Source organism: Halichoerus grypus, chromosome 12 (assembly GCF_964656455.1).
Source record: "Halichoerus grypus chromosome 12, mHalGry1.hap1.1, whole genome shotgun sequence".
NCBI lineage: Eukaryota > Metazoa > Chordata > Mammalia > Carnivora > Phocidae > Halichoerus > Halichoerus grypus.
The window spans coordinates 78549141-78562127 of NC_135723.1; the positions used below are offsets into that span (position 1 = coordinate 78549141).

A 12987-nucleotide genomic window follows, 5' to 3' on the forward strand; every position below is an offset into this window, starting at 1 on the left:
CCCTCTCCTTCTGAGTCAAATCTAACATGGATCTGGTTGCAGCAAAGGATAAGATGGGGTGTGGGGATGTTAGGAAAAGAGAAACGTGGGGATTCGATCTAAAGATCGTTGGGCCTGGCCTTAGAAGGCCCAGTGCGCGAGGGCGATGGGATGGCGAGGGATGTGCGTCCTGGGGTAAGAGCCGGGGGCGGTTAGACCCCACGTCTGCGCGTGGAATCAGTAATTCCCTGTTCTCCGAACACTCCGCTGCAACTCCGCGCCCGGCGTCTTGGGCTTCCCCAACCCGAAAGGGGCCCCGATTACACATGGCGTGGATCTCCAGCGGGGGCCGCTCACCCCCTCGCCCTCGGTCCTCTCCGGGGAGGTGGCCTCCCTGCCCTTTGGGCCGCTGAGGAGCCCCTCGGGTCGGGGGCTCACAGCGCCCCGCGTCAGTCTTTCCCTGCCTTGAATGCGGATTCTGGTTCCTAAGGAAATCGCCGCCGTGCCCCTGCGGTGCCCCCTGCCCATCTTCGTCCTTCGTCCCGCCTTTGGCTGATGGCGCCACCATTTCCCGGAGCGCCGCGAGACGAGCAATAGTGAGGCGGGACAGCAAATTTTAGACTCGTTCCCCGCGCCTCTCTCCTGCATCCGTCGGGGCGCTCCAAGAGTTGGCGACGCTGCTCTGCCCCAGGCGCAGGAAGGAAGTCTCGGGTTCTCTGCAGCCTGCGCCCGCCGTGTGGAACTGCGGTGGATTGTCCGCGGCAGCCAAGCCTGCCGGGAGCGCCAGGCCGAGGGAGGGGCCGAGACGCACCCAGCGGGCTGGCAGGGGTGCGGGGACCGCGGTGGCGAGGCGGGGACCCCTGCGGCCCGCTTTCTCCAGCAGCTCTCCCCGGATGTGGTCCCGCTGCTGTGGGATGGCTGCGCTGCGCTGCGAGTTTGTCTGGCAGCTTCTACTGAGCAGCTAATAGTATAACAACCCGGCTTTGATAAATCTGAACTAATTACCCCTCTTAATTAAAGTCTTTAGCAGTTGTTTCACTGTTTTGGCAAGAAAACAGGAGAGACTTGCAGTTAGAAAACACCAGAGCCCGAGCTCACAGCGGAGCTGCTGATTAACACTTGAAGCATTTCAAGGACCTGGCACCCGCCACACTTTGGTTTTCATCCATGTTTCCTCCTTGAATGGAAGTATATTCGTCTATAAACATATACACACACATAAAAACACGGAGGCTCTTTTTGCCAGCTGTGTACAAATCAGTATGTGCCTTCAGGATGCAAACAACAGATACCCTTCTGGATGGTATTGTCCTAAAGCATGATTGGTATATTACACACCTCTCCTAGATAGGTTGTTTCCATTTAACTGAGCGCTACAAACGTATCAGATGGCCCCGGACAAAGACATGTTTCTGCTAAAAAACTCCACATCTTCTGTCTCTGAACTTTGTCAAATTTCAGTACTTTACCAAAGTTATAACTGTTTAGAGAGACTATCGTTTGTTCTTGGTGAATTTTTCAGATTAAACATTAGGTGATATTAACCCAGGGTTGGGCTTTTAAAGAATAGGGAAGGATGAGGTTGTCAGAATAGTGATCTCTAGCTGAATAATATGAACAGAACCCTGAAGTTTGTTGATTAAATAAGCATGTTCCAAGTATTTATTTCCAACAGTCAATGAATCAATTTCCACGTGCAAGAATCAAAACCGAAATTCAAATTCATCCATAGTGAACCACCTTTCTCTAATGTGTATGTGTGTGTATGTGATCACGAATGTGGAACGTGCTTTTACAGGCACACACATCTATGCGTGTATATATAACATACACACAGTGTCGCGTTACCTCAGGGAAAGAGGAAATGATAGTAAACGATCGGCAGGCATCTTGAGATAGCAGAATAACACAATGGAAATATATACAATAATAAAATTAAAATGGTGCAGCATTCCCGGGTAGGATAATACAGATCTCAATAAATACAGCAGAATTTTGTTTTTTAAAAAAACAAAACAAACACCATCTCTCCACCCGAGAGGAAGTCTTTCCAAATTAAAAAAAAAAAAAAGTCAGAAACAAAACCCCAAATTTTCTCATAATTGTTAGTGCCTATATAGGATATAATACACAAAACCATTTAGCAGGTGCATGCAAGAGGCGAAAGGCTGGGAAATGCAGAGGCTTCTGATCAGCTCTAACATACGGGGCCCAATATGCCCTGGGGTCTGCAGACAAGCTTGGATCTGCAGGACCCAGCTCTATTCCCCCGTTGCCTCAGTAGTGGGGACCCGAAAGGGGCTGGGAAGGGACTTTGGCCTTGATCACTGATGGGCCGGGTGGAGCCCGGGCTGCAGGGGCCCAGGGGGTGGCAGTGGGGGCGGCGGAGGCTGCAAGGTCGCAGGTGGCATCTGCTGAAGAGGGGGCGACGGGTCCATGCCGGGCTCCCCAGCAGACGTGCGGGCCAGCCCCAGACTGCTGTCGTGCAGCTTGCGGACGTGCTTCTTGAGGTCAAAGTTCCTGCAGAAGCCCTTGCCACACGTGGGACAGGTGAAGGGCTTCTTGTCGTTGTGAGTGTGCATGTGGAAGGTGAGATTGTAAACCTGGTGGAAAGCCTTGTTGCAGATATTGCACTTGAACTGCTTCTCCCCACTGTGGGTCAACTTGTGGTTTTTGTAATTCCCTGAAACAGACAAATGACAGGGACGTGGATCTGAAAAGAGAGCTTGAAAAGAGAGGAGTGGACTATTGGAAAGCAAGTGGAAGAGCTGGGAGAGCTGGGAGAGCAGGTGCAGGACTGCACTCAGCGCCTGCACTTCTCTCCCCCAAGTTTATTTGTAAATACCAACAATGAGGCCGTTCCCTCCACACTTGAAAACACATTTATCAATCCAATTTTATAAAACTAGAACAAGCAGTTAGGAAATACCCCTTCAGTATATAAACCATGTCTTTCTCTAATACTTATCAGACGCACTGGTAGGAGGTTGGAATGTCAACATATGTCCAGTAACTAGCTGCACTTTAAAAAATCGTGTTTTTTTTTTTTTCTAAAATACCTGGAAAAGATTAGAACTTTCAGTAAGACTACCATGAAAGGCAACACCTCCTGGGTTCTGTACCTTTTTGATGAAATCCTTTGCCACAGAATTCACACACAAACGGTTTGTAGCCTGCGTGTATTCGGGTATGTGTGTTTAAAGTGGAACTTCTATTAAATGCTTTGCCACACTGGTTACATTTGTGAGGTTTTTCCTATGAGAAAGGGAAGAAAAGTGGGAAGTTAGGGTATTTTGTTATTAAGGGGAGTCCTGCAAACTCAAAAACACAGTAATTCTGTCTCTCATGCTTTTAAGCAGAACAAAGGCAAAAACATGGCATTTCCCCCTGTCCAGCTAGCACATTTCAAACTTATGCTAAAGAGTAAGAGTTTAGCAGCTATTTTTCTACAAACCGTTTGGAAGTAAATCAGGTGAAATTGAGACAGACAAACACACACCTGGGTGTGAATGATCTTGTGCCTGCACAGGGTGCTGGCTTGCCGGAAGCCCTTTCCACACACTTTGCAAACGAAGGGTCTAGCTCCTGTGTGCACTGGCATGTGACGAGTTAAGTTATAGTGTGCGTTAAAGACCTTAAAGTTAAACACAGGGAGAACAGGTTAGCCCAACAAGCACTTTGAAATCAAACCCGGTGCGGGGAGGGGGGTGGTAAGGAAATAACCTTATAGCAAATGCAAACAAATAATAGCAGAATAAAATGAAATTTGAAAGTAGGGAAGGAAAGAGGGAGGAAGGCAGGAAGGCAGGAAGGCAGGAAGGAAGGAAGGAAGGGTGAGAGGAAGGGAGGGAGACCTCCCTTCTACATAGTACTTGCCTTTCCACACACTTCGCAAGTGAAAACCTTGGGCTTGGTATTAGGAGAGCCTCGGCTGAAGTCAGAGGTTTTGAATGCGATTTTTTCCGACAGAAGCTGGGCGCTTTCTTTCATATAATGCTGCAGTTGAGCCTGGGACAAGTCTTTGAAAGCTACTCCCGAGGGGTACTTCTCCACCGCCGGGACCACCAGTTTATTCCTTTCAGCTAAATACGTTTTTGGCTGAGGGTGCAGAGGGGAACTGAGGAAGTAGGAGGCCACCGGGTGGATGTTAACGCCGGCGGCCGGGTGGCATGGGCCGTCACCTCGATTCAGGTAGCACAGGGCTCCCATGGCGTGGAAGGAAGAATGGTTGACCACACGCGGCCTTACCAGCTTGTACTGCTGCAGCGGCAGCGCGTCGCGGGCCAGGTCGCCCTTGAGACTGAGCGCGCAGTTGAGCAGGTCGCTGCAGCTGAACGCGGGCGCGGCGGGCGCCGCCGTCGGGGCCGCCGGGGCCTCCAGACTCGCCTTCCGCGGCTCCGAGCCAGTCATTCCTGCCTTGGAGCTCGTGTCGTACGTCACAGGCACGAAAGGGATCATGCAGGGGATCGACGAGTTAAGATGCAGGGAGTGCTTGGGGTCCCCCTTGGGCACGGCTCCCTGCAGGAAGTGGGGGACGGGCAGGGCCTTGGGCTCGGGGGTGCGCGCCATGATTCGTTCGATGGAGAAAGCCAAGGGTTTGGAGGTGCTCATCATGTTGCCCCGGGCCGGAGCAGTAGCTAACATTTTGGCAGTCGCGTTGTGGCAGGTACTGTCCATGACTGAGTCGCCAGCGTCCGTCAGCCGGGGCCAGGCTGCGCCGTCGTCCTTGTTCCCTGCTTGTCACAGACCTGCGGAGAGGAGGACGGGCACCATCACCACCAGCAGCCTCCTCCTCCTCCTCCCCAGCATCACCAGCCGAACCTGCCTGCCCAGCCCAATGGACTCCTGCCAGCCCATCGCAGAGTTCTTGGCGCACCAATGACTCGAGGACAATCACTACTTATTTCTATCAATAGAAAGTGTTGTGTCAATAACGCAGCCAAGATCTCGCCAATCGTTAACTTCCAAGAGGAGAAGGTAAACTAGATAATTGCTCAATTCGCTTCCAACAGTCAACAGGAAAACTTTTTTTTTCCTCTGCAGTCAGTGACTACTTTTCATTGGCGAGTGAAGTTCCCCCGCCCAGAAGAGGCGGGGGCGCTCTTCGCAGAGCGGCACGCCCTCCCCTCTGCTCACAGTCTTTCGGGCGCACACCTCGCCATCCTCCCCCGCCCCTTTGCTTTTTCCTCTGTCTTTTTAATTCTCAATCTGCTTAACCAGGCTTTAAAGGCCAAGCAAATCTGAGATCAATTTTCTCGTTTAGCTCTAAGTGACATCATCTAAAATCATTGTGCAAGGGCTAAATAAGGAAACAGAGTCTAATTCAGGGGCAAACGCCAGGCTATATTTATGAAACGCCAGGCTCCAGAAAGCCACGGCCAGGAAGCCGACCGCAGCGAAATCCGAGCTTTCCCTGCACGGTTCCGCCGGGCAGACACTGGGCCCGGGTCAAAGCCGCGCCGCCTCCTCCGCAGCCCTTTTTCTAGGGCTTCTCTAGGGCGTGGGGCTCAGGAATCCCGCATCCCAGAGTCTCTGCGGCCCGAACCGAGTCTGGACCACTTGGAAGACGCCAGCAGGTAACTGGCCTCACAAAACGTCCCTGAGTATTAAAGGCCTTGGGAGGCTTGTTATGTGTTTGTGGTTTTGTAAATGCGATGTCCTGACATAAGCTTGGGAAAGATGCACTCCAGCCACAAAGTTGAGAAGGAGTTGCAAGGAATAAGCGGTGTCACACCAAAAGAAGCCTCGGCTACTACTACAGGGCCCCCACCCCTGATATACACAGACACACGCGCGCGCGCTCTTGTACCCCCACTGAGAGTCCGGAAAAAGTATTTCTTTAAGTACCTGCTCTCAGAGCTCTGTCGGAGCATTTTAAATACTGAAAGTTGAGCTGAGAAGGGAAACAACTTAGTGATTCCACCCCCAACCCCCCACGTCGGTACTGCTGGAGTCCGCACTCCTTCTTACAGCAGCGCGGGACGCAGCCAGGGTGTGTGTGCACCGCGAGGCGGCGAGCGCCGGGACCTGCGGGCGCGCGAGCGCGCGGAGACCTAGTCCCTGCAACGCCCCCTTATGCAGGCGCCCCGGGATCTGGCGCCCCGGTAAAAACTCTCCGGGAGGAGTGGTAGAGCGTAAGGAGTGTTCCGGGAAGACTCCGTTGGCTGCTCCTCCGGTTGCGCGGGGTCTCGCCGCCTAGGCGGGCGCGGCCCGGAGCGCGCCGAGAACAGCGGCGCTCACGCTCCTCGTTGCTCCCCTTTGCAAGCCTGCGAACGTGCAGAGCTTAGCCCCGGGACTAGCGGCTGCGCAGCGAGGAGTCGGAGGCCGGGAGCTCGAGCCAGGGAGTGGAGGAAGAGCGCAGAGGTGCCCGCTCAGAACCTGGCGGCCTGCACGCCCCGGTGAGTGGTCGTCCGCAGCAGCCCAGAGTGCCATCTACCTGGTGAGTTACCCTCAGTGAGTGCGTGTAGAACAGGTGGTGACGGGTGCCAGACATCGGGTGGCTGTGGGTGTCTTCTCGCAAGAGCCCTGGAAAGAGTCGGCAGTGGGGGCTGGAAGCAAGCAGGCTAGAAGCCCTGGGATTGTTGAGCCCCTGAGGAATGCCACCCCAAAATGCGAAGTTGGACCCCAAACGGAGGAAATTAACCTCAAAATAATCCCTCCTCCCTACCCCATTGCTCAGCCCAGGCCACTCACACAGGCTTTTCGTGAGGGTCTGCCCCGCCCCCGCCGGGCGAACGCAGAGGGGTGGAAACCGCCCAGAGCCTGGGCAGGGCAGGCGCCTTGATGCCCAGCGGCAAAGCAGGGCAGCTGGGAGGGTGGTGGAGAAACTCAGTTGCTAAGGATGTGGGGGAGGAGGCGTGAGTCCTATTGGAAGTTGAAGGCAGCCAAAGGGCTAAATGGGGAGAAAGGTCTGGATGCGACTGGCCTTAACCAGTAGGCCAGGGAAGTGCCTCATTTCAGGTCTTGGGGTGGCTTCGGGCTAGGAGGACAAAAGCAGTGGTACGGAAGTGCCGACTGAGGCGCGCGTAGGGCACTAAAGCCAGTCCGGGCAGACGCGCCACACCACTTCGGAGCGGTTCTTGGCCCGGGCTCGGTCACCCAGGGTGCGCACACGCTGGAAATTTTCCTTCCTTTTGCTGTTGGGGCCTCAGAACCTGTCTCCTCTTCTTCCCTGCTCAGACAAAGAGCGCGGGACGGCTTTGCTAGGGGAAAGGCGGAGTTGGGGGTGGGGGGCGTCCCACGACAGATGGGTCGTGGTTAAGACTTTAATTGCTGCCTTTTGGGGCAGGTCAGATTTCCTTTCCTACCTGCCACTTCCCAACATCGAAAAATCCCCCTCATGCTGCACTGCTCCAACACAGGGCCAGGTTTAAAGGAAAAAGCAAAGAAGCACGAAACGGCCTGGCTCTGGAAAGCTTTGGAGCGCCCAGCTGACTTGTACAACTCACCCGCTTCCCGAGCGTTACCTGCCTTCTTGACTGAATGCCACCAGTTTGTTTTACGTTCGTCGCGTGTCCCTCCCTCTTCCCTTTTCCCCTCCCCCACTCCCTCCTTCTTAACGGCAAAAGAGCCTTGCTTTGACCTCGGTAAATTTCTCCTTCGGTGGACACTGAACTAAAAAGGAAAATTATTGGCTAAGGGGTATACGTGTTTTGTATAGTTAATATTTCAACTGTTTGCTTTTCACTGGTCTTTTCGCGATTTGCCTTTTTGACAAGTGTTTGAAAGTATGGTGTCATCTGAGTAACACAAATATCTCAAAGTAGCAATTATGCCCTTCCTTTAAAAACATCAGACCTGAGCTTGCTAATCCTGAAGAGGTGCTTTTATAAATCAAGGTCTTGATATTCCAACATTTGTTAATGAGTATTTTCTATTCAAAACCTAACCTAAAACTGTTAATTTAAAAAAAAAACTATTAAGTAAGGATTACCTTAAACAGAATGCAAAATGTATTTAGGAAGGGCTTCCATCTTACTGTCAAATCTGTCCAGTACTTTGGGGTTTTTTTCCAAACACATTTGAAAGATAACAAACAAACAACACCAAGAAAAGCAGAGCATATTTGGCAAATTTCGAAGGTTCTAAAACTGTCAAATACTTTAAAATTGTTTATTAAAAGAATGCAAGAGAATCTTGTTCATTTTGTTAATGGCAAAATAGAAACTACAATTGGATTTTCTTGGAGAATCTTATAATCCCCTCTTTTTTGGCCAGAGCTGGCGATTTAAGTGTCCCTCCCCTCCCAGCCACAGAAAGGCAGTATTTATTTGCCCCACTTTAAATCCTTGTGGAAGGTGAGTATTAACTGTGTGGCTTATCCTGCATGAGATGTACTGAGGAGAGCAGAGCAGTCCTTGATATGAACAGACCAGAGAAACTCGAGTTAAGACCTTTTGAGAAAATAAGAAAAAGTTCTACTCCTCTAAAATAATTTAAAGTTCTCATTTTTTGCCTACGGAATCTAATTTTTATTTCAGTGCTTCCTAAACTGTGTTCTTGATTGCTCAAGTTGCATGATTTTCACAGGCTTTTTATTTACATCCCTATCACAAGCAAGTGCAGGTTTTGGTCAAAATTATTGCAATCTGAAATAAAAGGTAATATAGTGGAGCCTTCGATGACCAAATAACCCACAGTCTTTCACCTCTTATTCCTTAATAAGTCACAGAATATGTTGCATTTTTAAAAAATAAAAAAATGGATTGAGAAATATTATAACTTATCTAACATTCTGCCAAGTGCATTAATTCATCTCTGGTCATTTTTTAGGATTTTCAGGTCTTTCCAACGTCCACGACTCCCGCCTCTTCATCAAAAATAGCAGTCTGCTTTCCCTTTGCTTCTTATTAGCTACCGTGAGCTAAATGGGGCAAGATTATTATTTTGACCACCTCCCCTCCCCAGGCACTCAGACCCATCCGCACTTCTTCCTGTTTAATAAATAGCAACCTACCTTCCTTCTAGAGGAGCAAAAACATTCCTAAATTCTTCTACAGTTTTGCTCAGTCTTTATCTCGGACTGGTCTTTTGTTATTTCTTGTGGTGTGTGATGGAGGCGGGGTGTTGGAGTAGGCCCCAAACAGGAGGGTCTGCAAGGTTCAAGGAAAGAGTCTTGTTGAGTACGTCAGATTAGTTAATGAATACACAGGGAGAACTAACTTTCTAGCACATCAACAAACACTTGGACGACAAGTTCAGATTTAAGGCTACTAATGTGCTTTTAGTTTGGAAGCAGATATGGATTTTTTTGCTAATTTTGTATAGCATGTGAAGGGTAGTATCACTGGTTAGTTGTAAAGGAGGGGTCAGTTAACTCAGAGCCCTCCTTTCTTTTGGGGGAGGGGAGGTCGGCGAGTGGTTCGTTGTTTATCTTTAGACCTTTGTTGTTACTACTGTTTCTTTTTTAGTAGGGCTTCGTTGCAACCTAGTGAAATTATTGTCCTCAGAACAGTATTTACATATGAAATCAGTTTGTAAAAGTAAATGAGGAGCCCCAAAGGTGGGAGCTGTTAATGAGCCGGCAAACAGTACCGACAGGGATCACCTGCCCTGGGCTTGTTCCTGCCCGTGCGCTAATGCTGGGATTTTTCTCACCCGTTCCCACAGGCCTGTGACGTGCGTTCCCTACGGACTCGACTCAGGGCTGGACTTGATGGAAAAAGAAGTTTATAAACAAGCAACCCAATTTCTCCTACTTATTCGAGAAGTTACCTAGAAGTCAAGCTACAAAAGCCAGACAAGTTTTGCCTGCAATTTACAACGGTGTTGTTGAATCCTGGGAAATGAACAATTAGAAGAGGACGCCCCAAATATGCTCTCTTGTTCTACACTGATAGCTGGTTATGCAATTGGCTGATTAGCGTTTTTGCGGCAGTCCCCAGATAATTTTTGTGGTCAAAATAAAAACTACATTCAATACAGCGCGATTCTTTCCTTGATACTACCCAAGAGGTTTAGAGCAGTTTTGATGTTATTTTCAAACTTTCTTCCTTATTTCCCACGAAATAAATGTCTATAATAGAAATTCAAATAATACAGAGCAGAGAATTAGATTAGAGAAATGGAGAAGCAAAAGAAGTAAATCAAAAAAATCCTTGAGCTAGAAATCTCTGAGAACCGTTTAACAATGTAGTTACCTCCCGGCCCCCGGTCGTCAGCGGCTCCCGACCGGGAGCGCCCCGCGCCGACCCGCGGCTCCCGGCCGCTGGGGCCTCCATAACCGCGGCGACCTCGGCGTCCCCCGGCCCTGGCCTCGGACGGGACCTGCGTTCCCGCTGCGGGCGCCGGCGCGGAGGTGCCCCGCCTCACTCACGATTCGTTTCCCGGAGCAGAGCCATTTAATGGAAGCCCGAAGTGAGACGGAAAAGCTGACAACTCTCCCCGGCTGGACTCTCCACTTATTGGTCCTGGCTCAGGAGTCCCGAACAGTTAAAATGACGTTGGCGAGGCCGAGGGCGACCGGGCTCTGTGGCACTGCCTTGGAGGGGCTAGGTATGGTGACTCGAGCGGCTTAGAGGGGACTGGGAGCTGGGGCGCTACTCCCGCAGCCCGCCGCCAGCCAGACCTCCCCGCCCGCCCCCCGCGGCGGGGCGCCGCCAGCCCGGCTCTCGCGCCCACGCGGGGCCTCCCCGGTGCCCCGACTGCCTGCGCCGCGCCGTCGCCACCCGCGTCCCTCTGACCTCCGGCCTCCACACCTTCGCCCCCCGCGGGCCTTTGGGGCGCGATCGCGCTCCTCCCTCTCCCCGCCGCACCCCCGCGGATCCTGCGGCGGTTGCGTCCCTCCCCTCCCCACCCCCAAGGCTGGGAGAAGGGGGCAGTCACCAAAGAGTTTCGGGAGGGGGTGCCGGATCGGGTTTAAAGACCAAGTAACAGATGGCGGAGGACTCCCGTTTGAAAAGTTTTTGAACAGAACAGTCGCTAATAGACTTGCTTTGACGACTCAGAGTGTAACTGAAGGGCCATTTAATCTAGATGTCAAGAGAAAGAAAACAGGCCTGACGCTGTGGCACGCCCAAGAAGGAACTAGAGCATCTTTTAATAAGTTTTGCCTGTCATTTTCAGTTTCCCGGAAAACACTTTCTTAAGCCGATTTTAAACGGGGTTGGGGGGGGGTCACCTCTGAGTTCCACTCCAAAAACCTTTCATTGTCATACATTTTTGTGCCTACCCCTGGCCCCGCGAATCCTCCCTTCGGAGCCGTTTGGCTTGCGCTTAGAATTACTGGGTATCTGCTGACGGTCCCGGGGAAAGCGAGAGAATTTTCTAACTAGATTCTTCTGTTGAAGAGTTTCCTTCAAATTTCCCCTTTGGGTCCCACCCTCCAATTTGTCCTTTCGTTCCGGTTCCTGAGCTCTCCCTGCCAAGCCCTTCTTCCTTGCTAAAAGAGGAGGAAATGGGATGGCTGTCCACCGAGCGCGATACCCCGCGGCCACCTCCAGCTGGCTCCCACAGTCCCTGAAAGAGGGAGGGAGACTCTCAGCCACCGGCCGTCCCCCTTCTCTTGGTGGGTGGACCCTCTTCTGCGATATAAACTACCCCCTCCCCTCCAGGCCTCTCTCAGACCCGCTCCCACAGGCATTGTGCACATTTCAAGAGTTGAGATGTAAATGCCAAGAAGAGGTTTGATCCGTCTTTAAGGAATCTTACTAACTTTTACCATGTTAAATTATTGCTGTCTTGGTTCGAATTAATTTGGAAGTCATGTTTCTTTTTCTCTCCCCTCCGTGTCCTCTTTAAGTTCATTTCACTCTTTGGCTTTCACTGATGGCAGGTCTGCCCTCAGAGTTTCCCGTTAGACCCAGAGAGGAAGAGGGTTCAGGAGACACTGCGGAGCGTCAAGCGCCCCGCCTCAGTGTTGACGCCGGTAAACAGGGGAGCAGCACCCCGCGGCCCGCTGTGACCTCGTGGGGCCGGCCGACTGATGTCACGAACGTGCCCGCCGCCGAGGCCCCTGGGGCCTGCTTGGCAGCCCCGAGCCCCTGCCGGGCCGCGGGGTCGGCGGTGGGGAGAGGAGCCGGGTCTGGGTACAAAGCCGGAAGAAGAAGAAGCCTGTGCATCATTCAAAGACTGAATGGGGTCGGTTCGTGCTGCCTGTGGAGGGGAAGAAACCCCTCCTCTACCTAACCCTGTGATTCACAGCTTCTCATAAATTTACATAATACAAAGGCGTAGATGTAAACCTACAGGACAAAAATAATAATTCAACAGCACATATTCCATTTTCGCACTGTGGGCCTGGATATGTTCCCGGTGTTGGCACATTAGCTGATTTCCAAAGCTTTTTACTCATGACGGAGAATAACTGAACTTTCACACCACTGATGAAAGAAGAGGCAGAGAGGAAGAAAAAAGGGAGAGAAAGAGAAATTGGCCTTAATGACGCTGATTTGGATTTCTTGGGAACGGCAAAAGAATTTAAAAAATTAAGAGCATATGCTGTGTTCAAAAGGCGGTAGGCTTGATAAAAATTGGGGTTCCTTACTTTCCAAAGGATCTCTTCCCCTTTTATTTGGCAGATATCGACATTTTGTTTGAAAAGCAAAATCGTTACCCTTTAATATTAATAGGACATTGCAATTTATTATTTCTCGAGATAAGCGAAGGCCACAACATTTCCTGGCAGAGTGACCCCAATGTCAGCCGGGCTCCAACTGCCCAATTCAAATATAAGATGGAAAAGCGAAGCGCGGGAGCTATACAATACACGTGATTGCTGTCGTCGCCTTTCTAGGGTTAGTGTTTTTTCCTGTCTTTTTTCTTTTTTTTTCCTGAGTTTGAACATAGACACCCCTAGTAAATTCAAATTCTGGAACTCTCCTTGAGGCATTTTCTTAGTGATTCCCTGTGGAACGCGGGGCAAGGGCAAATCCAGCCGCAAGATCTCTGGGACCCCAGCGTCCCCTTATTTTAGCCACGATGGCCGCGCAGGAGTGCTGGGGCCCTTTGGTCTTGCGCTAGGCCCCGGCCAGTGAGTCTCCCGTCCAGCCCCGGGCGAGCAACGGCGCC

The 12987-nt window shown here is 51.1% G+C and overlaps 1 protein-coding gene across 2 annotated transcripts; it reads right to left on the minus strand.

Annotated features, from left to right (window-relative positions):
• Positions 1 to 2303: 2303 nt before the first annotated feature.
• FEZF1 (FEZ family zinc finger 1) lies at positions 2304 to 4656 on the minus strand. Of its 2 annotated transcripts, XM_036122354.2 has the most exons (5): positions 4228 to 4656; positions 3856 to 4077; positions 3479 to 3613; positions 3102 to 3234; positions 2304 to 2662 (listed from the first exon to the last, which is right to left on the minus strand). In XM_036122354.2, exons 1-5 carry the CDS (start codon positions 4654 to 4656, stop codon positions 2304 to 2306), a joined length of 1278 nt encoding a protein of 425 aa, XP_035978247.1. The 2 variants fall into 2 exon arrangements, with proteins under 2 accessions (XP_035978247.1, XP_035978246.1); XM_036122353.2 differs by having other exon boundaries at positions 3856 to 4656.
• Between the last annotated feature and the right edge of the window lie 8331 nt (positions 4657 to 12987).